Genomic DNA, 27427 nt, shown 5'->3' on the forward strand with positions numbered 1-27427 from the left:
CCGCAGCGGGGCGAGACGGTGGCCGACGAGTGAGACGAGGCGCGCGGTCTGCGGTGGGGGCTCACCAGGAGCGAGGGGAGGAGAGGGGAGGCGAGGGGAAGGAGGCGGCGTCCTCCCGCGCCCGTCCGCATCCGTCCGGCCCGCCACGCCCCCGCGCCGCGGTGCCTCGCCGGCCTCATCTTTCTCGCCCGGACCAGGCCATGGAGCGCGAAGTCCAGCGGGTCCGCCAGGCGTTCCGGTCCGGCCGGTCGCGACCTCTGCGGTTCCGGCTGCAGCAGCTCGAGGCCCTGCGGAGAATGGTGCAGGAACGCGAGAAGGACATCCTGGCGGCCATCGCCGCCGACCTGTGCAAGGTGCGCGCGGCGGCAGGGGACGGGCTCAGGCCGCCGCAGTCCCACTTGGCGACCGCATTCCGCCGGCGTCTTTGCCCTTTTATCTCATCTTTGTTTCTGATGACGCGAGCACAGTGGGAGTGTTATCTCCGGCAGTACAGAGGCCGCGATTTTCTGCGATCCTCCGACCTCGCTTACAGCCGGTCCCCGTTGTGGGTGTGGGCGGGCACAGCAGAAGTGCGTGCGTTTCCTGGCCTCTGCAGTTCTTCTTCTGCGAGCTGCCTCTCACGTTCTTGCCCATTTTTCTGTTGCATGCAAGGTCCGTTTCCTTATGGTTTGTAGGGACTCTGCATGTTCTGGATTTCAGTAGTTTGTCAGTTTGACAGACTGCAGGTATTTTTCCCCGGGTCTTTTTCTTCTCTTAACTTTGTTTATGGTTTTTCTTGTAGACAGAGGTTTTGGGGGATATTGTTGTTGCACTTAAATTTTCCTTCATGATAATGTGTACTTTTAAGTCAGTGCTCCTCAAACTCTAGTGCTCTGATAATCACTTGGGGATCTTGTTAAAATGCATGTTATGGTTCAGTAAGTCTGGGGTGGTTTCTCACCAGGTCCCAGGTGATACCATGCTGCCTCTTTTTGTTATTTGTTTTTGGTGGTTGGCCTGTATGGGAGATCCGAACCCTTGACTTTGGTGTCATAAACATGCTCTAACAGAGTGTGCTAACGTGCCAGCCTCATGCTGCCTCTTCTGGAAGGACGGAAGCACGCTTTGATTAGCAAGGTTTTAAGTAGTGTTTAGGATATGCATATATTCCATTATACTTTCTAGTAATATTGCTGTCATCTTATTTTTACTTTTTATTTACATTTCAGGCGTAACAAGGCCTTGCTCTGGGTTTGTGATTCTTCCTTCTGCATGTACCCCAAATCAAAGATTATTTCAAGGAGTAATAGTAGTAGTAATAGTAATGACACGAAAGTTTCCTCAGAGAGGAGCTGCCATATTAAATAAACAAGATGGGGTAATTAAGATTTCAAAAATGTCAGTGAATCATTTATTAATTCTATGAGCATCACATGTTTGCATGAGTGTATGTGTATATAGGATTACTAAAGAAATACAATAAGTTCCCTGCCCTTGAGGGTTTTAAAGTTGGTTGGAAAACAGAATATAAATATATAAAATGTGAGTGTAGTTATAAAACAGTATTAAGGGTGAAATATTAAAATACAGGTCAAAAGCATAATTGCTTTGGTATATAAAGTGTGATCAGGGCAGGACATTATTAATCAGGGAAATCTTCCTGGAAGAGGTAATGTTTAAGCCTGATTTTAAAGGGCTTGGATCAGTAGAGAAGGATTCAGAGGCACTGAATACATTAGAGAGGGAAATAGGAAGTCCTTGTTTGAGGGTGTGGAGAGTGCAAAAGGAATCTGGATAACAAATCAGCTAGTCTGAGGACGCCAGTTGTGATCACTGCAAGCGTACCTGGCCCGAGGTTTTGACATTGGAGTACCAAGGCTGTCCTACTCATTGTGCAAGGTTAACTGTGATTTTTTTTATAACAGAGTGAATTCAATGCGTACAGTCAGGAAGTCATTACTGTCCTGGGGGAAATTGATCTTATGCTGGAGAATCTTCCTGAATGGGTTACTGCTAAACCAGTTAAGAAGAATCTGTTCACCATGCTGGATGAGGCTTATATTCAGCCAGAGCCTCTTGGAGTCGTACTGATTATTGGAGCTTGGAACTACCCCTTTGTTCTAACCATTCAGCCGCTGGTAGGAGCCATCGCTGCAGGTCTGATGCCAGCTTATGCCTTCATACCTTTTTAGAGGGGTTTATTCTGTCATACTGGTTGTAAATTAAGGATAGAGACTAATGAAATACATTTACTTTGGTGGTTTACACCGGCAGTGTATTGAGAATTTATAAATATCAGATATATTTTTTAAATGGGCTGCTGAGGAGATTTGCATGACTATCCTTTTGAAGCAGCTGGGGCATGAACCTGTGAGGGTGTAAAGGCATCTGAGTCGACAGGCTCAGAAGATTGGAGTCAGGCATCCATATTCTAATGCAGTTTCAGTTGCTGGCTCTGGCCTTGGAAACTGTCTGACCAGTTTCTTTGTTCAAGTAAAGGCTATGGAAATAATGCTAGCGTGGGTGTATAGCAAATGCCAAGAGATTAATTTCTCACTTTGCAGGATCCAGATCTACAGCTTTTTGTTGACATAGCCTGTTTGCCCAACAATTCAGGGCAGAAATGAAGATCCAAGGGCAGAAGTGGGAGAAAAGTGACAGACAGCTGGAGGAGTAGGAAAGACTGATGGAGCCTGTTATCAATGAACTAAACATGATAAGAACTAAGGAGTGAGCATTTGAGGAGAAAATGAACAGGAAGAGAAAGTGAGACAAGCTCTTACACTCATTATAAGGAGAGCAGAATTAAGAGCTGCAGAGATAATTGGAATACCAGCCTGTATTCCCCACATGAACACTGTTTTGGTAGCTGTTAAAGTTACTCAAGTATTAGACAGTTCTTTTCTGCTTTTTATTTTGTTTAGGAAATGCTGTGATTGTCAAGCCTTCTGAACTAAGTGAAAATACAGCCCAGACCTTGGCTAAGCTCCTTCCTCAGTATTTAGACCAGGTAAGAATGTCTTGACTCATCTTCAGCACATCTGTTTATTGTGGGAGACACGCGTTTGGTTTTCTTGCTAATGCCGGTCATCGCTGGCTGGGGATCTGTTTGCGGTTTCCTTAAGCCTCCAATGATTGGCTTAATAAAAGAAATTAAGGATTCGAATCCCTGTACCAGCCAGCAAAAGAAAAAAGAGAAAAGTTAAAATACGCTATGGAATAACCCAGGTATTGTGGTTATACAATATATCAAATATTTAGGCCCATGGCATCATAGGAACCCCTGCTATGTGCAGATTATCTTCTACCATTTGGCATTTTGGATTAATCCTTGTTTGAGCTAACATATGATTTTAGCTTTATTCATTCAGGGAATTATTCAGTGAGGAACTAGTATTGTGCTGGATACTAGCATGTTTTTGTTACTGCCAATCTCTTTTTGTTCTAAGAGAATATAATTTTGTGTGATTGTATAAAAGCACTTTTATAAAGGACATTTTCGTGGCATAAAAACTACAGAAAGAAGTGGCCTCCTGAATCAGAGAGTGAACCCTCACTCTGGAATATAGTGCTGACATTTCAGAGTATCAGAAGCTGAGTAAAGAAAATGATCTCCACTGTGGAGTGGTTCATCTCTGTCTGAATTGGGGGTTCCCGGTGCCCTCCTAGGGAAGAAGTTTATGGTGCCACTGTGAAATTGAGACTGAGTTCTACATGCAGTTGCTGCAGGGAATAGTATTTCTTTAGCTTTCATCAGAAGGCAACTTTAAAATGTCCTACCTGTATTGCGCATATTAATTTATAATGGCCTCGAGGCTAACTCTGGCTCTTGGAATAATACTGTTCTCTTTGTTGTCTTATCACTGTTAAAGGCAGCCCACAGAACTATGTTGTTCTAATAGCTGTGATTATTCAATTCAGAGGGATGAAATGGAAGATAGTGAGATGTCATGGATTAAGTAGGATTTGCAACCAGAAGATGGAGATTTAAGGTCCTGCTTTTACCCCTTACCACGGATATATTCTTCAACAGCCAACTCTGTCCAGATGGGGAGGATGATAATGCCCTACCTGCTTTAGTTAGCGTGTTGGGGATCAATCACATACGCTCTGTAGGTGAAGCCACAGAAAAGTTAAAAATTGAAACATATGTTGGGAAGTTAAACTATGAAGTGAATGAGAAGTAATTGGCCTTTCAAAGAGCAGGAGATCAAGTGGAAACATGAGATCCACAAGCCAGCTTTTACTTTATACTCGCACCTCAGAATCTTTTAAACATCTCCCTCTGCCTTCCTTCCTTGCCATCTGTTCTCTGTTGTTACTTTTCATGCTGTTATCATCCACGGTGTTCTGTTTTTTAGAATAGCTGCTATTGGCAGATATCTACAGAACATTCCACCCAACAACCTCAGAATATTCATTCTTCTCATCAGAACATAGATCATGCTCCAGGATAGATCACATATTAGGTCACAAATCAAGTCTCAATAAATTCAAAAAAATTGGAATTATCCCATGTATCTTCTCAGACCACAATGGATTAAAACTAGAAATTAATAACAAACAAAACTCTGGAAACTATACAAACACATGGAAATTAAACAGCATTCTACTTAATGACATATGGGTCCAAGAAGAAATCAAGCAGGAAATCAAAAAGTTTATTGAAACTAATGAAAACAATGATACATCAGACCAAAACCTGTGGGATACTGCAAAAGCAGTATTGAGGGGAAAATTTATTGCATTAAATGCTCACTTCAGAAGAATAGAAAGATGGCAAGTGAACAACCTAACACTTCCCTTAAAGAATTAGAAAAACAAGAACAAACCTAAAGTTAGCAGACGGAAAGAAATCATTAAGATCAGAGCAGAACTGAATGAAATTGAAAACCAAAAAACAATTCAAAAGATCAACGAATCAAAAAGTTGGTTTTTTGAAAAGATAAATAAAATAGACAAACCATTAGCATGGCTAACAAAAAAAAGAAGAGAGAAGACTCAAATAACAAAAATTAGAAATGAAAAAGGCGATATTACAACTGATTCATCTGAAATACAAGGAATCATTCGAGACTACTATAAACAACTATACGCCAACAAATTTGAAAATCTGGAGGAAATGGATAAATTTCTGGACACACACAAGCTCCCAAAACTGAACCGTGAAGACATAGAAAATTTGAACAGACCAATAACAATAAAGGAGATTGAAGCTGTTATCAGAAGGCTCCCAACAAAGAAAAGCCCAGGACCAGATGGATTCACAGCAGAATTTTACCAAACATTCAAAGAGGAATTGACACCGATTCTTTACAAACTATTCCAAAAGATTGAAATGGACGCAAATCTCCCAAACTCATTCTATGAAGCAAACATCATCCTGATACCAAAACCAGGTAAAGATATAACCAAAAAAGAAAACTACAGGCCGATATCCTTGATGAATATAGATGCAAAAATCCTCACTAAAATACTAGCAAACAGAATACAGCAACACATACGAAAAATTATTCATCACGATCAAGTGGGATTCATCCCAGGGATGCAAGGTTGGTTCAACATACGCAAATCAATAAATGTGATACACCATATTAATAAACAAACACAGGGACCATATGATCATCTCTATAGATGCTGAAAAAGCATTTGATAAAGTTCAGCACTCATTCATGACAAAGACCCTCTATAAGTTAGGTATAGAGGGAAAGTATCTCAACATAATTAAAGCCATATATGCCAAACCCACTGCCAATATCATCCAGAATAGCTGCTATTAATAGCACAGTGCGTATGAATTTTCCCAATAACTGATGAGGAAACTGAGTCTCAGAGATGTTCATTAGCTTGCTTAAGGTCACATAAGCTAGTGAGTGGCAGAGCCCAGATTTAATCAATATATATACTTGAAAAGTGAGACCTTTCAGCTGCTGCGTTGTTTACCATTCATTCGGGAGACATGGACTCGGTTTCTATCATCGGCTAAGCCCTGCTCTGTGTTGTGTGGAAAGAGAACATTCAGATTAAGACACGTAGCAGGGACCCATCTCACGCATTTCCCTGGTCAAATGGTCAGGTCCAACCATTTGCTCTCTTTTGTGCTTTCGTTGTTGAGCTCATGTAGAAAACGTACTCGCTGGATCAGTTCCATGTGGGTTGATGGTTCTTGCGTGCCAGCAGATTCTGTGCTCTCCACTTGGCGTTGGTCAGCTCCTCTTCCAGCCCTCGCAGGGACTGGTCTTGATTTTGTTCTGGTTTTACTGAATGTTACATATTTATGTTGAAGAAATTTGCTGATGTTAGACAAGAGTTTATGTTTCTCTTTTTTTGAGGCCATGTATGTTGTTATTAATGGTGGGGTTGAGGAAACCACGGAGCTTCTAAAGCAGCGATTTGACCACATTTTCTATACGGGAAGCACTGCAGTAGGAAAAATCGTCATGGAAGCTGCTGCCAAGCATCTGACCCCTGTGACTCTTGAACTGGGAGGGAAAAGTCCTTGCTACATTGATAAAGATTGTGATCTCGACATTGTTTGCAGGTGAGACTGGCTGTCTGGTTTTCTGAGGTTTTCACAACACAGTGGAAGCTTTTTCTAATAGGCTGGTGTTATCCTCCTCACTTGATCCTTATGCCTTATGGCTCCAAGATATATCATTAAGCTTTGGTGGTTGATGTCCTCTTGAGTAACAGATTTCTTTCACAAACTGTCTCGTGGTGCCACTGTCAGAAATGTTGAGCCATGAGCCCTGACATCATGTGGTTGTCCTTAGGAATTTTGAAAAAGTTCTTCTGTTTTCGAGATTACAGATCTGGCAAGAAATTTTAACGTTCTGCTGGCCAGTGATCCAGGAAGTAGATAATTCACAGTATTGTGTGTGCCTAATAAAATCTAAATTCCCAGTTGAAAGGGTATGATGTTGATCTTTTAACTGAGATCCTTTGTTGCCAAGCCAGTGTTACTCATCTTTTTTACTTTGAATAGAATCTTCCATCTGGAAATTAGAAAATAAAAGGTTTCAGGTTCTCTCTGCTAAATCAGGTTTTACTACCAGGAAGCGCCAAAACAGTGAACTGACTCTGTGCTCTGGGTGGTGTGGCTTTCTTCTGCCTTCAGAGATGGGGAGCAAAGGAGGAGGTAGGGAGTTAGGTCAGCATTCCAGGTTGGCTTCGTAAGTAGAAGTCTAATTGGCAGAACAGGAGACCCTCAGTTAGTGAATGTTGAGGTTGTGGGCTTCTGCTCATACAGAGGAAGGGTTTTCCAAAGTGGGGAAGGGCTGCACATAGAGGAGGGTGGTCTCAGAGGCTGGCTGTCATCCTGCTTTATACCTGAACATCTTGCTAGCAGGAACTAAGCCACAACCAGGAGAGGTGGAGTCTGTACTGAACTCCTGTCATCCTGGATGTCATTTTGGCTGGAGTGGGAGAGGGAAAAGGGTGTTGGGAGGCTGTTTCTCCTTTTCTCCTGCAGTAGGCAGTGGCTTCACTGCTTACCAAGTACTGTGTCCCATGAGCTGGCTTGAGAACTTTCCGGCTACTTAGAATATTCTCCTTCCATTGGGAAATACATTCTAAGTTTCAACCAACTGATTTAGAGATGAGTTTTTTATTTTTTATAAAGATTACCAAGTGAATATATGACTCCATTCTCATTGCAAAACATTCAAACCACACAAAAGTATATAACAAATGAATATTTGACAGAGTTATATAGCTTTTCTGGGTTTTTTCCCCTCAGACGCATAACCTGGGGGAAGTATATGAATTGTGGTCAAACCTGCATTGCTCCTGACTACATTCTCTGTGAAGCATCCCTGCAGGACCAAATCGTGCAGAAGATTAAGGAAACCTTGAAGGTTTGTGTTCAACACATCTGTTTCCATTGATTTCAATAAGATAAGTAGTCAGTTTAACTATTTGCAGGAAGCATCCCTGTTCTCTCCTCCCCTCAGTAAAATTCCAATAGCATATGTGACTGAATTAACTTATTGGTTAATTAAAAATGTGCTGTGCATCAATAACATCTGCTGGGAACAAGGTTAGGTTGGTGTTAAATCCACTTAACTGTCTAGTTGATTTGTTGGTGATTAGTTGTGGCCTAATACTTAAAAAAAAAAATGTGGTTTTGAGAGAATGTTGCCAGTTTGAATTGAAGTATAATTGGAGACCCTTTGGCCATTGCTGATTAAGATTATCAGTTCTTGTGTATGTAGAGGGCCTGGGAAGGCCAGTAGTTTGGAGGAGTGAGTTAATTAAATACCTACTTATAGTGTGTGTTTTATATGGTCATCAATCTTTCAGAGTGTTTCAAGTAAAGATCTGCAGTGAGGAGACTAAGGAAGGCTGCATGGTAGTGTCCTAAGCTGAGACTTAAAGGAAATGTAGGATTTAGATTGGAAGAAGGAATGGGATAACCAGTGTGACTGAGTCCAGTGGTGGGAGGGGATCACTAAGCCCTCTGGATGAAAAAAATTATTGGAACAATCATTGTTCACTCAACAAATGTTAATTGAGCCCAAGAAGGAAGGATCAAGAACATCAAAGAGTAACGTGCATGATCAGGGAATGAAAATTGTGTACCAGGAAGTTTAGAGAGAGAGTTCACCTTGTGTTCCAGGCAGAGTAACTGGGAATGAGGTGCTACGGTCTTGATGTGGAAATGGGACATTAGTGGTGGGACTGCAGACGGATCCAGACAAGGAGAACATAAGCAAAGAATTGGCCAGATTCAGGGACTGTGGGATGGGGATGGTGGCTAATGTCACCTGTGAGATTGAAAATACTTGGAAATTAGAGAAGTGCTTACTAGTTGAGTATGTTGATGAATTGAGTTTCAAAGAATTAAGGGCCCCTCTGCCTTCCTTTGAGACGTTTATACTCTAACACAGTGGTTGTCGACTTAGCTACATGTTAGATTCACTAGGGAGCCATTTAAAGACAAGTTTCTAGTTCTTAGCTCTCTAGAGATTTTGATTCAGTTGGTCTGGGCTCCCAGGTGATTCTGTGGTGGAGTCAGCATTGGAAACTACGGTTGGTAGCTGCAAGAGTTGGGACCTGGACCATGCGTTTCAGGTCCAAGCTGTCTGGGTGATTTCTACCACCCAGACTTGAGAATTGCTCTTGGGTGAACAGTGTTCATTTTGATTTGAGATTAAATTGAGCGCTCTCACAGACTTTGAAGCGATGTAGCAATTGAGTAGTTTTGTGTTCGTTTTACATTATAAATATTGATTGTATGATTATTGAGGTTCTTTTACTTTGGTAATTTACCAAAGCTGTACTTTGATACTTTGAGTGGTTTTGCTATCATCTGTGATTGGTGGAAATATTAGTCCAGAGAAGGTATGAAACAACAAAATAGAGCAAAGGTCAGCAAACTTTATCAGTATAGGGTGAGATGGTGAATAATTTAGGCTTTGCAAACCATAGGGTCTCTGCAGCAACTACACAACTTATTGCAGGAAGAGAGCAACTACAACCTGTGTGTGCATGAATGGGCAACCCTGATACAGAGCAAGACTCCTTCCCTTACACCTGCTCCCACATTCAACCCCTGGAGGGCCCATGGGTAGACTGCAGGAGATCTGTAGGAACCCCCTGGAACTATGGAAAATGGTAGATCTCTGTGTGTGTACACTTTATTTTCTTGTCCTTGATCTGACAAAAAGCTAGAACTTACTACCCCGATACTACCATTCAAGTACTGGGGATGCGAGGTATTAGATTCTGTGAGGATATAAAACCAGATAGATATTTGGGCACATGTGGATTTTATACTTATTAAAGAAATTAAAATATGGGTTTTTGTGATAATTAAATACTCCTATTTTTTAAATAGGAATTTTATGGGGAAAACATAAAAGAGTCTCCTGATTATGAAAGGATCATCAATCTTCGTCATTTTAAGAGGATACTAAGTTTGCTTGAAGGACAAAAGATAGCTTTCGGTGGGGAGATGGATGAGGCCACACGCTACATAGGTAATGGAAATTCACCTTTTCCTGTGGGAAGATGGCAGTTTGGCAGCTTTTGCTGATATTACTTATTGACACTAAATTGTTAAATATATAGTATTTACTAAATTATTAAATACTGCTTTCTGGTATACTGGTTTTGTTATAAACTATTTAAAAATGTGTGTACGTATACAAATTTAATACTGTCTGTTGTCCTGATTTTACATGTTTATACATACATTATCTAGTTATTTTTTCTTCCTAATAACCCTGGGAAGCAGAACAGAACTTTATGTAATTGTCTCCAGTTTATGGCTGGGAAAACAGCGCAAAGAAGGAAGTAGCTTTGCTGTAGCTCCACAGGTAGCCAGTGACAGTACTGTTCCAGAAACAATGTTTTGACCTATCATGCTTGAAACTTGTTTACCTTCTTTGTAATTTTTTATATTTTGCCTTGAATATGTATTACTTTGAATTTTAAACACATTTTTCTAAAATAACATATAAGGCTACAGAAGAATTACACTTTTGGTTGGCAAAGAAGCTGCCCCAAATAGCTTAATTCATCCCCTCTTACCCGATATAATGCTGCAAGTCACCAGAAAATCCAACTTTAAAAAAACAAAACTTGCTGGACCTGTAGTGTGTGTCTGTAGTCCCAGGTACTCAGGAGGCTGAGGCAGGAGGATTGCTTGAGTCCAGGAGATCTGGACTATAGTGTACTGTGCCAATCGTGTGTTGGCACTAAGTTGGGCATCAGTATAGTGACCTCCTGGGACAGGAGACCACCAGCTTTACTTAAGGAGGGGTGAACTGGCCCAGGTTGGAAATGGAATAGGTCAGAACTCCCATGGTGATTACTAGTGAGATTGCATTTGTACATAGCCACTGCACTCCAGCCAGGGCAATATAGTGAGACCTTGGCTTTAAAAAAAAAGAGCTTAAAAGATTTAAATAATAAGGAGAAGTTTATTCTCTTTTAATGAGCAGTCCTGAGGTTCTCCCGGGCTGGATAATTTAGTGGCCTAGTAGTACCATCAAAAACCCCCAATTCTTTCATCTTTCTATTCTTGCATCCTCAGCATGTCAACCATGTCCACTTATAGGCGAAACAATGGCTATCATGATTAGGTAATACTCATTAGGATTTTCACCTAACCTGGAGCTAGGGTCACCTTACCTGAGCACATGACTACGTAGAGGAGGGTGGACCCCACAACCAAGTCAGTTCTCTGACCCAGGGGAGACATGTGTAGTGGGTTTGGGGCAGCAGCATATATATCTCTGAAGTGGTGCTGCAAAGAGCTGTCCTCAGCCATGTTGCCAAGATAACCTTGGTGAAACTAAGGTAAAGAAGATCCAACTTGTTATTGTCAGGTATCTTCTCTTTTAGCTGACAATCTAAAAGATTGGTCTTTTTTACATGGTCTTTTTTGAGTCCTGCCAACTGGTGACTTACACTGGCGTGGACGCAGGAACGCTCTACACAGTTTCTTCCACATCCGTTTCATCTTTCTTTCTTGTGCTCCTTCCCCATGGTAGATGGACCACTCAACGAAGGGTTAAAGAATCTTGAAATCTGTCTCACAGAGTTGTAATAATGGGCAGTGAGATAATAACATGCAGGAAAGCACTTGAATTAAGAAGAAATAGTGTTGATTTGATTCACAGAGGAGCCATCTATGCTGTCAGAAAGACCTGTCCACAGAGAGATGTAAATGTAACTTCCAGTGAAATGCGCGTATGACAGTGAACAGCGTTAAGTGTGAATAAGATATATTCAAGTGTGCGTCTTTCTTTTGGTTTGCACAAGGATCCCCTGATGCACATGCTTTGAAGACATTGACTATTTGCACTGTTCATCCACTTTCTGATGACTTTTTTTTCAGTAGATATGACTTGTGTGGGAGAGGGAAAGGGATGGGTAGGTGACCCAGTGAAACAGAGGTACAAGGAGAGTTTTGCATTTTTGTCTTCTACTTTATCATTGTCACTTTCATTCTGTTCATTTTCTTTCAGCCCCAACAGTACTTACTGATGTTGACCCTGAAACCAAGGTAATGCAAGAAGAAATTTTTGGACCAATTCTTCCAATAGTGCCGGTGAAAAATGCAGATGAAGCCATAAATTTCATAAACGAACGTGAAAAGCCCTTGGCCCTCTATGTATTTTCTCATAACAATAAGGTATGCTTTATAGAGAACAGCTCACTATCGTAAGTGACTTATAAGTCATGTTCCTTCTTTGCTGTAAGACAAACGATGGTTTATTTTGTATCAAATCAGAGTCCACCAAGTAAAGTTGTATTCATAGATTGCTGTCTTGGGGTTATCAAGGTAATGAGGCCCCGGGGTTATCACTTCATCCCTTTCCCTACTCCCTGGAGTTAAATTTGAAACTTCAGGGGTGAGTGTCACAAGGTTTTTGACTCACAAACACCTCCTGTATAATTAGAAGACTTATATGAACCCACATTAGATGCTTTTCTGATGGTAATCCACAGGGCATTGCTGTGTAAGAGCCTGTCCCTGTGACCAAAATGGCATTCACAGCCACTAAGATGGGGCTGTGTAGGACTGAGGCCTCTGAAACTGTTATGTAAACAGTTGTGATAGCTTGGATTTTAATTTCTTAAATTACATTACTTTATTGTTAGAGTGGTGGAACCGTATCACCCAGTTGAGCAGCTCAGGCACTTTCTGCGTGGTTCACTCATTTGTGTTGCTGAGTGACTGGCTGCTGCTAAGGGACAGTGGCCTCAAGGTGGGCAAGTGGGTTCAGGAGCTCTCTGAAGAAACAAGAAAACTAGAAGTGGGAGATGGGACGAGTCCAGTTCTAAGGAGTTCATAAGCGAAATGTATTCTGGAGAGCTTCCAATGGTAACTTCTGGAGCTTGCGATGCTATTGAGATACAGACAGCTACAGATACTTGAAGTGAGACCACATATGTGGGGCTCAATAAAGACTAGGTTCTTAACAGAGCAGTGGTGGTCTGACATTTAAAATGACCATAGATAATGTGGTGGGTGGGAACCCTGAAGCCTAACATCTGCTGGCCAGGGTGCCGCTTGCTGGGGAGAACTTCACAGCCGTGGGTCTCCTGAAGCCACTACAGTCAGACTTGATATTCTCCATGAAGAACTCTGAAGGGCTTGTTGGCACCCAAGTGAAATGACATTTACAAGTCAGGTGTCATTGTGCCTTTTTGGGTCTTAGGCCACCCAACCATTTATTTCTTCAAAAGTGTATGCAAAATCTAAAATCTTAAATATTTTTTGTATTTAATAAAGACTAAATAACATCTATTAATCATATGCTATAATTTAGAGCAGAGATCAAGAAATAACAATTTTTAAAAACTGGAATATCATCTGAACTGTCCCCTATAAAGAGCCTCTTGTTGCTGTTTGGGGGAGTCCAACTTTAGGCAGGAAGTGAGTGCACAGGCCCGGGGTTCAGGACCGCCTCCCTTGATGTGCTGTATGTGTGTCTGAGAAGTTAGTTACACGTTTGCTTAAGTTAACCGCAGTTCAGCTCCTCTGCTGACAGAGCCTGGATATGTGTCCCTAGAGCACACGGCCCTACAGGGGTACGAGTGCTACTAACCTGGACACCTTTGGTCTGCTCCATAGCTCATCAGATGGATGATTGATGCGACATCCAGTGGTGGTGTCACAGGCAATGACGTCATCATGCACTTCATGCTCAGTTCTTTGCCCTTTGGAGGAGTGGGTGAGTATTGCTATCTTGTGCTCATGGTAGCTGTTTCAAAAGCACTGCCATTTCACAAGTCATTTGTGTAGGCTGTGGAAATAGCTGGCATATTCTGCAGGTTCCTGCATGATTGTTCTCTCCTGAGAGAAGCCTTCCCCAGCCACCCAGTTGAAAGTGGTTTTTCCACTTCACCTCCAACGCAGAGTGAATCTCTGTCCTGTCATCCTCTTTCTGTTCTCAGTAGCACTGACCACAGCTGCAATTGCTTTGTTCACTCCATTGGCTTACTTTTTCTTGTCCTTCTCCCAGATTTAGGAGATTTTGGAGCCAAGAATCAGATCTCAAAATTAGTAAGACTTCTCTCTCTCTCTCTTTTAAAAACAAGGTAGTGTTGAAAAGATTCAGAAGTCAGGGAACAGACAGCAGTCAGAAGGGATGTCTAATGTCTCTTTGTTTTCTACTCAAGGTAACATTAAGGGGTAATCAGTTCTTACCTGCATTGGTTCCCCAGCCTTCTGTTGGGAGGAGCGACCTCTCCTTGTTTTGTGGTTTGAGTATAGGGAGAGTCCCCATGTACTAGAGAGGATGGGCAGGAAGAAATTCATATGACCTGCCTCCTTCTCCCATGCCTCAGATGATTGATGCAGCTTTTTATTTCTCCTTTGGAACCTAGGTGGTAGACATCTCTACCATGTAATAGACATATTACAAAATAACCAATGTGTTAAAATTCTCATTTAAAAAAAAAGCAAACTATAAAAACAACTGTCTTAAAAACCACTGCTTTATCTTCTCCCCTCGTAATATTTATAGCGTAAATAAATTATTCCATGGATGGAATGGCCAATCTGTTTGTCAGTACCACCCGTTCCTGGTTAGGGAAACCTTGTCCCGTGGCCAAGGAACCCTGGTCTGCTGCCCATGATTGCCACGGGTCCCTTCTAGGATACAGAAGTACTGCTAGTACCCAGCACAGTGCCTGGCATATGTGAGGGGCAGGTCCGAAGAAGCCGAGTTGGCGGATATTGTCAGACACAGATTGCAGACTTTGGTGGCTTAGGGTGGTGGCCGAGAAGATAGTGGGAAGAGAAGGGATGTTTTGGGGTAAAGCAGCAGGATTTGCTGATGGAGTGGATATTGGGGCAGGGTGTGAATGCGAGAGAAGATGGCTCCTGGTATTGTGGCTGGAGTAACTATAGATTTACAGCCCAAATTCTTAAAAGATTAGCTTAGACACCATTGTCTCTAGTTCCTCAGCTCACTCCACAGGATCCTGGCTCCACTGTGCTACTGCAGCAAATGACTCTGTAATTCTTCCCTGAGACATCACCAGTGCCCCCTAATTGCAGATCTAAGTGATGTGGGTTCAGTCTCTGTCCTACTTGATTAGGTAGCATTTGGCATCATTAACCATACCCTCTTTTTCAGAACAAAACAAACCATTCCTTCCCCCCGACCCCAATGCAAAAGGAATACCAGCTTTTTAATTTAAGAAAACTTGGAAAAGATAGAAAAGCCTAAAGAATAAATATTTAAATTACCTGTAACCCCACCAATGTAAAGATAACTGGTGTATGAGGACACTTCAGAAAGTTTGTGGAAAAATAGAATTAAAAGATAATACTAATCTTTCCATGAACTTTTTGAAGTACCCTAATATGTCTTACCCCTGTGTGCACACATATACGTAGATACCTGGATATTTTTTTTTTTTTTATTTTTTATTTTTTTTTTTTTTTATTTTTTTTTTTTTATTTTGAAGCAAATCATACTATTTTATTTGAAAGCATTTTATTATTTATCTCTAAAGATAGGAATATTTCCTCCCAAATCTCATTAAAAAATTAAAACATGCAGATACATGTCATTTTTCTGAACCGTCTGAAGGTAAGTTACACATGTCAGGACGCTTCACCCTCAGCACCTCAGCGTCTATCTCCTAAGACAAAGGCGTTCTCTACACTCCAACAGCCACACTTCCATGGCCCCATTTAGGAAATTTAACACTAATATTTATAAATTATCCATATTGAGTTTTGTCCAATTCTTCCAAAAATATCAACAAAGGCTCATTTTACAGACGTAATCACAATACCATTACTACACCTAAAATTGTTAATAATTTCCTAAAACCAACAATTATCTAGTCAGTTTTGTACTTTCCATTTCATCTTTTCTTTATCTTCTCAAACTCTACATCTCTCTGTCTGTCTCTCCCAACTTATTTGTAGAAGTAACCTAGAAATTTGTCCTACAGAGTTTCTCGAAGTATAGATTTTGTTGAGTGTTTCCCCATGATCTGTTTTTTTTTTTTTTTTTTTTTTTTTTTAATTTTATTTTGTCGATATACATTGTAGCTGATTAATGCTCCCCATCACCAAAACCTCCCTCCCTTCTCCCTACCCCCCTCCCGATACCTGGATATTTTATTTAAAATGGTATCCTATTATGTTTTCTCTTCTATCCTGTATGTGACAGGTAGTGTGAAATTTTACCATCAGTATACTTGCATGTCATGGTTTTAGTAACTGTGTACTGTTCCGTCATGTGAATGGTGGCACATTTACACAGCCAGTTCCCAGTATTAATTTTCATGATTTCAGATTTTTTGGTACTTTATTTCTTATGTAATGTGTCTTTGTGCAATCTCTGATTATTTCCTTAGGAAAAAGGTCTAGAAGTATAATTACTGTGTTAAAAGGGCATTTTTTTCTCAAGATGAATTTTTCTTCTAAAAGCAATAATGACTCGGTGGTAAAAAGTGCAAACAGTTGAACAAACAACACTATAGAAAGTTATAAGGAAAAATGTAATAACCTCAAGACATAAACACTTTAATATTTGGGCATATAGTTTAGGTTTTTGGGTAGAAATGCATATCTTTAAAGCTTTTGATGTACATTGTCAAAGTATCCTTGCAGAGTTTGTACCATCTTATAGTTCCTCGAACAGTATATGAGTATCTTCTTCCTTTTATCCGCAGTATTGGATTATTCTGTTACTAAATTGCTAGACAAAAAAAGGGTCTCACTTTAATTTGTACTCCTTTGATTATTAGTGAAGTTGAACCTTTTTTAGTTAGTTTTCTCATGAATGTTCTCTTTACGTACTTTACTTGATATTTTTGCTTTAGTCACCTCTCCCTTATTGGTATGTAAGTGGCCTTTTTAAAGGTAAGAAAATTAATCTTCAGTCATATCTTTAACAAATGTTTCTTTCTGGATTGTAGTTTGTCTTTTAATTTAATCTATGATCTGAAACTTTTATATAGTCAAACCTATGAGATCTTTTTTTATGGTTTCTGATTTGAGATTAGGTTTGGAAAAGTCTTCCTTACTTCACTCAGCATTATATAAATAGGGTACTTCAGAAAGTTGGTGGAAAATAGAGTTGAAAGATAATACATATCTTTGCATGAATTTGTTGAAGTACTCGTTTCCTTTAATTTTTTTTTTTTTTTTTTACATTTAATCATGGGGTTTATTTTGGAATGTTGCACGATGTAAGCAGTTCCTTTATTTTTTTCCCCAAAGATTAAACCAATTATGCTGGCATCATTTTTTGGAATAATTATCCTTATACTGTCTATACTCAGTAAAGACACACACAGACCAATAGTGAAGGGATGGAAAAAGATATGCCACACAAACCAAAAATGAGCAGGCATAGCTATTCTTATATCTGATAAAATAGACTTTAAACCAAAAGCCATAAAAAGAGACAATGTTACTATGTAATGATAAAGGGATCTATCTAGTAAGAAGACATAACAATCAGAAATGTATATACCCAACAGTGGAGCAACCAGACATATAAAACAAACACTATTAGTCCTAAAGAAAGAGATACACCACAATATTATTATAGTAGGGGACCTGAACACCCCCCTGTCAGCACTGGACAGATCATCTAGGCAACAGATCAACAGAGAATCAGAATTTAAACTACACGTCAGACCAGTTGAACTTGACATCTATAGAACATTTCATCCAACAAGTACAGAATATACATTCTTCGCATCAGCACATGGAACAGTCTCCAGGATAGACCATGTGTTAGGTCACAAATCAAGTCTGAATAAATTTTTAAAAATGAAGTCATTTCAAGTATATTTCAGACCACAACAGATTAAACTAGAAATCAATAACACGCGAAACTGAGGAAGCTATACAAATACATGGAAATTAAACAACATGCTCCTGAATGACCTATGGGATCCAAAAATAAATTAAACAGGAAATAAAAAAAATTCTTGAAACTAACAAAAGTAAACACACATCATACCAGAACCTGTGGAATACTGCAAAAGTGGTACTAAGAGAGAAGTTTACTATAATAAATGCTTATATCAAAAGAATAGAAAGATTTTAAATAAACAACCTAAAGCTACACCTCAAAGAATTAGGAAAACAAGAATAATCCACCCCCAAAATTAGTAGATGGAAAGAAAAATAAGATTAAAGTAGAACTAAATGAAATAGAGACCCCAGAACTGATATAGAAGGTTAATGAAAGAAAGTTGTTTTTTGAGAAGATAAACAAAATAGACAAGCCATTAGCTAGGCTAACTAAAAAAAGAGAGAAGACCCAAATCAGAAATGAAAAAGGAAACATTACAACTGGTACCACAGAAATACAAAAAATCATTAATGGTAAAATAAAAATAAAGGAAAAGAACTGGGGGAAAAATGTGAAGTATTAATGGAAATGTGTTATCTCTCTTCATTTATATAACTCCATATGTCTTTCAATAGAACTTTGTAGTTTCATATTGATTCTTTTTTCAATTTTATTTATATTTTGTGGGGTCCAGTGTGGTATTGTTTCAGTGCGTGTGTATCTTGCACAATGATTCACTTAGGGTAGATAGCATAGGTTTGTCCCCATTGGTTTGTCCCTTATCTTCCGCCTCACCCCCACCCCTACCAGCCTCTGGTAACCATTATTCTCTATTTTTTTAAATTTTAAACACACAAAGATTAATATCCTTATTACAAAGAGAACTCTTAAAAATGAATTAGAAAAATCTAAGCTGGAATTTGGTGAAGGACATGAGCAAATAAGTCACACACTCAAAGAAATATGTGTAGTTAATAAATATCTTCTATGATCTGGTTGTAGGCAGCGGCTGGGTGGTGCTTTCCTGGCCCCAGTCTCCCAGGACCCCCCAAGCATCAGGCTGGGTTCTGTCACTGGCCTGGATCCATATTGATTCTTTATCTTTCATTTTCATTTTGTTTTTAAGTATTTTTTGACCTAATTTTTCTTCCTTCAGCTTTTCATACATTATTTTTCCCAGTTTTCCCTACCTTGTTCATGTCTTTGGCTGGCTTCTCTTCCTCTGCCTTCCCCCATTGTCAGGGTTTCTTGGGGTTCTGTCCTCGGGCCTCTTCTCACACTGTGCCTGCTTCCTGAATGATCCCTTCCTGCAGCCCAGCCCCAGTAAACCACCCCCTGGCCTCCACTGACCTGTGCCTCACACCACGGTGCTGTACACATGCTGTTCTTTCTGCCCAGCACACACTTTTCCCTTTTGTACCTGTCTGTTGTGTACATAATGAATTAGAGAAATGAAAACTGTCACAGAGCATGGCTTTTTAGAGGGCAGATAATACTCTTGCTTATTATCACCCAGCTGCATAACCTTGTCATCTTGATCTTCTTTACTTTCTAGGGGCTTAGATGAAGCAAGTGGTTGAGTGGAGCCGTGGATAAATAAAGCCACGTGGAATGGTGGGAAAGAGCACATGTAGCATTTAGAGTCAGACCCGTCCAGGTTCTCATTCTGGCTTTGCCACTTAATCACCCAGGAGACCGTGAGCAGCTTAACTGACCCTGTGAGCTCCGTTTCCTCCTCTGGAAATGGGGCTGATAATACCTTATGCAGTAGGGTGGTGGTAGAATTATCTTAGAGAATGCGTTTAAACTCTTAGAACAGTCTGTGGCATAAATGAGAGCCACAACCCTAGAAGAGCTGTGAATCCTTGCCCTGCTCTTGGAAAGCTTCCTGTTTGACAGGGAGATGGACTCTGCAGGAGATGTTGGGAAGGAGTTCCTGAAAAGAGACCGTTCCACTGGCAGAGGAGTTCAGTGAGGGCACCCCAGGCAGCAGGGAGTGCATGTGGGTTTTCTAGGTCAGTGTTTAGACAGAGAAGTAACCTGTGTCATCTTCAGCGAAGCCTGTTTTATCTGTTCCCTTTATTTCAGGTTCCAGTGGGATGGGAACCTATCACGGAAAACATAGTTTCGATACTTTTTCTCATCAACGTCCCTGTTTATTAAAGAGTTTAAAGAGAGAAGGTGCTAACAAACTCAGATATCCTCCCAACAGCCAGTCAAAAGTGGATTGGGGGAAGTTTTTACTCTTGAAACGGTTCAACAAAGGAAAACTAGGTCTCCTGTTGCTCACTTTCCTGGGAATTGTGGCAGCTGTGCTTGTCAAGGTAAGTCCTCATTCCTTGTGTAGTGCTAGTCTGAGGCCCTGCCCCAGTGGCTGCCAGATGCATTTCTTTTCTCCTTTTTCAGCACCTCCTTTAGTTTTATAAATTAGTTCTATCAAGATTCTGCATTAACTTTTAGAGTCTAAGACAGTGTTGGCAAACCACAGCCTGCTGGCCAGCTGCCTATTTTGTAAATGAGGTGATTGTAGCACAGCCACGCCCACCTGCTTCCGTGTCCTCTGTGGCTGCTTCCCTGCTGTAAAGGCAGAGCGGGGCAGTTGCAATAGAGACTGAATGGCCTGCAAAGCCTAAATTATTACAGAAAGTTTGCCGACCTCTGGTCTAAGAGTTTAAAACACGGTAGAACTTGCTTGCAGATCTCTGAGTTGTCTGACCCTCTCATCCTTTTGGGGTTGGTGTTTGTTTCAGTTTTGTTCTTGAACACACATGAAATCAGCATGCCATGGAAATGGAGGAGAGAATTCTGTAGTGGATGGTGGTGGTGAAACAACTTTGGTGAGGGATATTTTATTAGGCTTGAGTGTTTTTCCTCCTAGTTGACTTATCTTTGGTGATTAGATATAGAGATGGGCTTGCAAAGAGACCCCCATGATAGCTGCCTTCTCTAGGCAGCTTGTGTGTATCTTTGGGATGCAGAAGGAAATCAGTGGAAGTTAAGATGGAAAGCAAAAAGACGATTGTGTTCTTGGAGCCCTCAGCCAGCCAACTGAGGAGATACCTTGGAAATATTGACAGCGCTAGCAAAGAATGGGCTTGGAAGAGAGGCAAGAATTGTGCATGTAATGGAAATAGCTGCGTTTATATCTATATAGTGTTTAAGATTTGACAGGGGGTTGGCTCATCTTACAGTATCACAGCGTTGGTGGAATAGAGATACCGGTTGCATTTGAAATCATTTGGGTTTTCTCAGAAGTACCAAGCTGTGCTGAGGAGAAAGGCCCTGTTGATTTTTCTGGTAGTTCGCAGTCTGCGTTGGTCCAGTAAACAGTGCTGAACAGCAGATTTCAAAACCCAGCTCTGTCTTTCAAGAGCGAGGTAGGAGATCCTTGTTTTCTTTCTATATGTAAGATGGGCCAAACTGGGGTATGTTTTCTATAGTCGTTTGTTTTTCTACAGTTGGAGGGTTATGAAAAAAGAATGTTTAACCTACTCTACTCTGGACATATTGGACCTTGGCCCAGAGTACCAGAGTGTTATCTACAATTTTAAAAGGGTGGGTCGCTAGGAATCTGTATTAGTCCATTTTCTGTTGCTATAACAGAATACCTGAGACTGGGTAATTTATGAAGAAAAGAAGTTTATTTGGCTCATAATTCTGAGACAGCTGCATCTGGCACAGGCCTCAGGCTGCTTCTACTCATGGTGGAAAGCAGCAGGCAGCCAGTGGGTACAAGATCATGTGGCGAGAGGAAGCAAGAGAGAGAGGAGGTGCCGGGGTCTTTTAAACAACCAGCTCTCTTGGGAACTGAAAGAGTGAGAACTCACTCATTGCCTCCCACTCAGGGAGAACATCAATCCATTCATGAGGGATCCACCACCATGACTAAAACAGCTCCCAGCACTGTCACTTTGGGGATCAGAAAGTCCAAAGTCTCATCTGAGACCAAAGGCCATACTCCCAGCTGTGAACCTGTAAATATCAAAAGCAAATTTATCTACTACCAAGATACAGTGGTGGAACAGACATTGGGTACACATTCTCATTTCAAAGGGAAGGAATAGGCTAGAAGAAAGGAGAAACAGGCCCCAAACAAGTCCGAAACCTAGCAGGGTAGACATGAAGTCTTAAAGCTCCAAAATAATCTTCTTTGACTCCAAGTCCTGCATCCTGGGCACAATGGGGCATCCTGGGCCCCCAAAGCCTTGGGCAGCCTCATTCCCACAGGTCTGCCAGGTGCAGCCCATTGCTGCCCTGCTGCCTGCAGCTTTTCCAGGCCTGCGTTGCATGTTGCTGGTGTCCTTACAGTCCTGGGCTCCTGGCAGCAGCCCTGCTATCTTGGTGGTACTAGACATTTCCCTAGTCGGGGCTCTCTGTGGAGTCTCTGACCCCACTTTTCTGCTCTGTATTGCTCTAGTAGATGGCCTTTGCAGTGGCTCCGCCACTGCGGCAGGTCTGTGCCTGAGCACCCAGGCTTTTCCATACATCCTCTGAAATCTGGGTGGAGGCTAGACACCACTGAGGTTTCAGGCTTCTACTCTCCAGAGCTGCTGCACGAACCCACACTTGGGGCTGCTTGAGGCAGGGCTGCTCCAGCCAGAGCAGCTGGGATGCAGGAAGCAGGTTCCTGAGGGCCGCTGCGCCCCAGGTCTGTTCTTCGGGACAACTCAGTTTTTCTAGGCCTCTGGGTCTGGGTTGGGAGGGGCGCCCTTCCAGACTTCTGAAATGCCTTCAGGGTCTTTCTCCAATTGTCTTGACTATTAGCATCTGGCTGCCTCACTGCCAAGCTAACGTCTTTAGCAACCAGTTTATCTGCTTCACCCTTACATTTTTCTCCTGCCCTGTGCTTCTCTACCACACGGCCAGACTGCAATTTTTTGAAATCTTTATGCTCTGCTTTCCTTTTAAATTCTGGCTTTACATCATGCCTTTTCTGCCATAAGTCAGTATAGGCTCTTAAAAGTAACCATGCAGCTTCCTTAATGCTTTGCTGCTTGGAAATTTCTTCTGCCAAACATTCTGGTTCACAACTCTTAAGTTCCACCTTCCACAAAGTCCAAGGGCATGGACACAATGCAGCCAAGTTCCTTGCTATGGTGTAGCAAGGGTCCTGATCTTTTGTCCAATTCCCGATAAGTTCCTCATTTCTATCTGAGATCTCATCATCAGCATGGCCTTTACTGTCCATATTTCTGTTAACATTCTGCTCACAACCATTTAACCATTTAACTCTAAAATGTTCCAAACTTTCTCTCATCTTTTTGTCTTCTTCTAAGTCCTCCAAACTTCTCCAACCTTTGCCTATTACCCAGTTCCAAAGCCGCTTCCATATTTTCAGATATCTGTATAGCAACATCCCACTCCTTGGTATCAATTTTCTGTCTTAGTCCATTTTTGTTGCTAATAACAAAATACTTGGAAATGGGTAATTTATGAAGAAAATGAAATTTATTGCTTACAGATTCTGAGGCTGGGAAGTCCAAAGTCCATCTGGTGGTGGTGACAGTGACTCAGGGGTCTCACATTGTAAGATGGGGGAAGCAGAGAGAGCAAAGAGAGGGGAGGCATGGGCCTCAGGCTGCTTCTACTCATGGTGGAAAGCAGCAGGCAGCCGGCGGGTACAAGATCACGTGGCAAGAGGAAGCAAGAGAGAGAGAGGAGGTGCCAGGGTCTTTTAAACAACCAGCTCTCGTGGGAACTAATAGAGTGAAAACTCACTCATTACTCCCCCCACTACAGGGAGAGCATTAATCCATTCATGAGGGATCTGCTCCTGTGACTCCAACAGCTCCCAACACTGTCACACTGGGGATCAGATTTCCATATGAGTTTTGGCAGGGACAACACATTCAAACTCTGTTAGAATCTAAGAGAAATGTGCAGAGGTAATGGTTTAGCTGGGCGTAGGTGAAGCATACATCATTTCTAGAAAAAGGATAGCCTCATGAACTTCATTCCTCCTCCCCATCTACTCAGCTCTCCTGGAGGAAGTGCTGCTGACTAATATCAGACTTACAGTCACCATTTAGACACTGAATTCTTTGTTTCATAATTCGAGAACAATCTTCTAAAAATCTCTGAGTTGCTTTGTTTGATTGGTTTAGATTTTTTTTTTAAAGTTTGACTTCAGAATTCTTGGTAGAAAACATAGTCAGTGAAAGCATGGTGTGCAATTTAGGGGCTTTCTACTCTTTTACATCTTCCCGAGGCTGGAGATGTGTTCAAAGGCATTCTTGGGTCTTGGGTCATTATCTTGCTATTTTTCCAAGACATCAGTTCCTCAGCCTGCTATGCACCTTCTTAATTAGGATAGAATTTTTCAGCCTCATGGCAAATATGTAGGACCACGCTGATTCTGTGCTCCCCCCGGGTTGCCGTATCCCCCAGAAGGCTCCCACAGATGCGAGGCACTGTGCCAGGCAGGCCTGAGTTCCCTGAAGGGTTTAGCAGACAGGTATTTCTGTGTTAGGGCCTAGAGAAGCAGCAATGTGTAAATACCTTTATCTGGGAACGAGAAGATGTGGCTTTGATTTCTGGCTCTGCTATTGACTCAAGCATGACTTCGGGCAAGGCCTTTGCTGAGCCCTGACTTGGACCTCAGCTTGCTCGTCTGTTCAGTGAGGGAGCAGGCTTCAGTGATTGCCCAGGCCATTTTCAGCTGTCCCTCTCAGTTCTTGTTACTATTAGCTGGTGCATTTGTTAATATGTTTTTGGATTCGGTCTGGGACTAGGTAAAGATTTGGTTTTCTTTTCTTCTTTGCTGTTTCTCTGCTCTCTGAGTTTTTAATCCTCTTTTTTTTTTTTTAATCAAATCTTTCGTTTTAAATAAGTGACTCTGAATCTATACTGTATATTTACTTGAGGAATCTTTATTTATTGTAATTGCAAACATTTTTCCAAAATGGCTTTTCTGCACTTAAGAGTTTACATATTTTGCTGTACGCTTGGATTTGGTTTTAGTAATTTGCCTTACTAGAATTAGAATGGATTGGGAACATAGGAACATGAAGTAAACTTCCAATGAAGCTGATAATCTACAGAAAGCACTGTAGGGGTGTGGGTTTTAAAAGATTGAGAAACATAAAAGGTTAAAGTTGATAAATGTCATTGGCCTTCGACAGTTAAACATGACATTTCAACTGCAAGGGTGCAGCAGCACGTCTGGATTAAACTCATTATTACTTCTGAATTTTAGAAACAAAGATTGTGTATCAGTTTTCAAATTTCGCAGCTTCCTACTTACAGTGCTAGGATAGTAAATGAGTATTTTCAACTCCTGTCTCCACTCTGATATTATCTTGTTGATACTGGACAGAATACAGCCTCCTGCACCACCTGTCTTGTTGTTGTTGTTTTTTGAGGAACGGCATAATCCTTTATCTTCAGCTTAAATCACATTAGGCTTCTTAGGGATGTATCAGCCTTTTTTGTACAATGCTTTAGAGTCTCTTAAGACAGGAGGTATTTGTTAGAGTTCCAGTACCGAGCTCATGTTGCAAGGCTGGTTGTGGGTGGGTTTTTAAAGCAGCAGAGTAACCTGGATCCCTTTTTCTTCTCTCTAGGCTAGATACTACTGAAGAATGATCCTGTTCAACCTCTTGGTTGTCTCCACTGAATTATTCCCCTGTTAAATGGTTAAAGAACTAATAATTTTTTAAATTCTATCAAAAACAGTAAGAAAATATGTGAATGAACTATGATCAAACCTAAAAATCATTGCCACTGCCGTTAATAAAACTTGCCATTTCAACCAAATCCCAACATTCCCCAGTGGTAAGGATGTTCAGAGAACCCGTTCTAGATTGTGCTTACCCAAGTCTTAGAGCTTTGGGCTAGAGGAGGAAAATGTGTTAGGCTAAATCCAAACTCCTTGGGCATGTAAAGGAGCCTCAGAACCTGCTTTGTGACTTCTTCACTCCAGTTCATGGGACTCCCCACTACTGTCCCTGTTGCTGCCATCATTCTGTGAAGCTTTCAAGAGCTCAACACTGCCCAGGGCTACTACCAGTCCTCTCTAGTCCAGAGGTGAAGTTAGATCTTCCCAACTCTCTTTGAGGTTTGGGGCACGAAAACTGTGTGCGTGGTGGAGGGCAGGGGCGGGGGAGTTGCTCCTTATCTATTGAGACCTGAGGGCTTGACTTCCAGGAGTCAGCCCTCTAGTTAGATGTGCCATCTGACCAGTGGTCTTCATCCTTTCTCATCCATTCTCCATCCTGTTATGTTTGGTTTGTGACAGTCTGTTGTGGCTGTCCACAAATGCTTTTTGTGACTGATACCACTCAAAGCATCTCACAAATCCTAGAGCTTCCCAGAAGATAGTTGCCAATTTCATGCAAGTATCTGTCATTCTTATGGTGTTGGAGTTACGGAATTCTACGTCTTATAAAAACCTGTCATTTTTTAAATGCTGTAATTAAAGTACTTATAAAAATACTTATCCTTCCTCAGGATCCTAAAGTTGCAAGTTAGATCTTCAGGGAAAAATCTTTACATTTCTTATTTCTGTAGCACAATGCAAGTAAATTGCACTTTTTTAAAGTTCAGAGAAATCCCTGAGTAAATTCAGCCTGTAGAACTTAAATAAGTGGGGGAACCATTTCCTCCCACGGAAAAGGCCTTGGATATTAGGACTTTGGGGCTTGAGAAGCTCATGGAGCAGAGGCATGTGGATCGCTTGGAGAATAACGTTGTAAGTCACCGCAGTCGAATGGAGGCTGCAGGGGATGGAGGATGGTAAGAGGATCTCAGCAAGTGAGAAGTTATTCTTACCAGAGCTGTATGTGGCAGGACTTGAAGGTCTGTGAGCCCAGTGGGAAAGTGCTAAAGAAGAGGAGCCTGTGCGGATTGTGGCACTACCTGCCGGGCCGTCCTGTGCTTACCTTGAGCTCTTGGTGGCAGGGGCTCCCCTTCCTCAGATTTGGAGAGAGGCTCAGCCCAGTCAATGAGAGCATGCACTTCACTTGATAGAATGTGTAATCAATTTTGTTTAATGATTTGTTCCATTAAGGCTGTTCATTATTATGTCTTTATCATGGGATGAGGTTATCAAGAATTAATCACTAGCTTAGTTTAGGAAAAAGTTGCCTAAACTGTTGCTCTAAGTATGAGAGTAATTAGTAATATTTCAATCAATAAAATGTTAGACAAAATTTCAATATGGGATTTTTATTTAGTATATTAAATTTTACATTAAAATTTCTAGTTAAACTAAATTATTGCTTCATCTGCTAATATATTCTCCAAAATGAATATATTATATTTTATAAAATTGGCACAAATTTTAATAATATTCCTACTGTAGAACCTCATATATGCCCTGCTGGAGACAGTCCTTTGATCATAAATTTTCTCCAACTATAAATCTGTTTTTGCTTTTATCTATTAAAGGTGGTAGTTGTCAACTTTCTTTGTCATGCCTTCTCATTTTAAATTCTTAGCCAACAAGATTTTCTCAGACTACGTTCTGTTCTGTGTGTGTGTGTGTTGGTGGTTATAGTAAATAGGTTTTTTCCAGAGGCATCCTCCTACCCACATTTGCTGATCTAAAACAAGTGGTTTGGTAAGCATATTCATTGAATGCCAATCCCACAAAATTTACCCAGAAAATGGTTCCACTGCCAACCCTGTATACCAATGGATTGTAAAGGACCCAAGTCCTG

At 41.2% G+C, this 27427-nt stretch overlaps 1 protein-coding gene across 2 annotated transcripts; it reads left to right on the plus strand.

Moving 5' to 3' along the window:
* Nucleotides 1–27169, plus strand: ALDH3A2 (aldehyde dehydrogenase 3 family member A2). Of its 2 annotated transcripts, XM_063112175.1 has the most exons (11): nt 1–353; nt 1905–2136; nt 2904–2989; nt 6312–6520; nt 7718–7835; nt 9818–9959; nt 11955–12121; nt 13568–13667; nt 19857–20092; nt 21021–21145; nt 25331–27169. In XM_063112175.1, the coding sequence occupies exons 1-10, from the start codon at nt 201–203 to the stop codon at nt 21102–21104; spliced, it is 1527 nt and encodes a 508-aa protein (XP_062968245.1). In that variant the 5' UTR covers nt 1–200; the 3' UTR covers nt 21105–21145; nt 25331–27169. The 2 variants fall into 2 exon arrangements, with proteins under 2 accessions (XP_062968245.1, XP_062968246.1); XM_063112176.1 differs by lacking the exon at nt 21021–21145 and having other exon boundaries at nt 5–353.
* The last annotated feature ends 258 nt before the right edge of the window (nt 27170–27427 follow it).

Source organism: Cynocephalus volans, chromosome 10, assembly GCF_027409185.1.
Source record: "Cynocephalus volans isolate mCynVol1 chromosome 10, mCynVol1.pri, whole genome shotgun sequence".
NCBI lineage: Eukaryota > Metazoa > Chordata > Mammalia > Dermoptera > Cynocephalidae > Cynocephalus > Cynocephalus volans.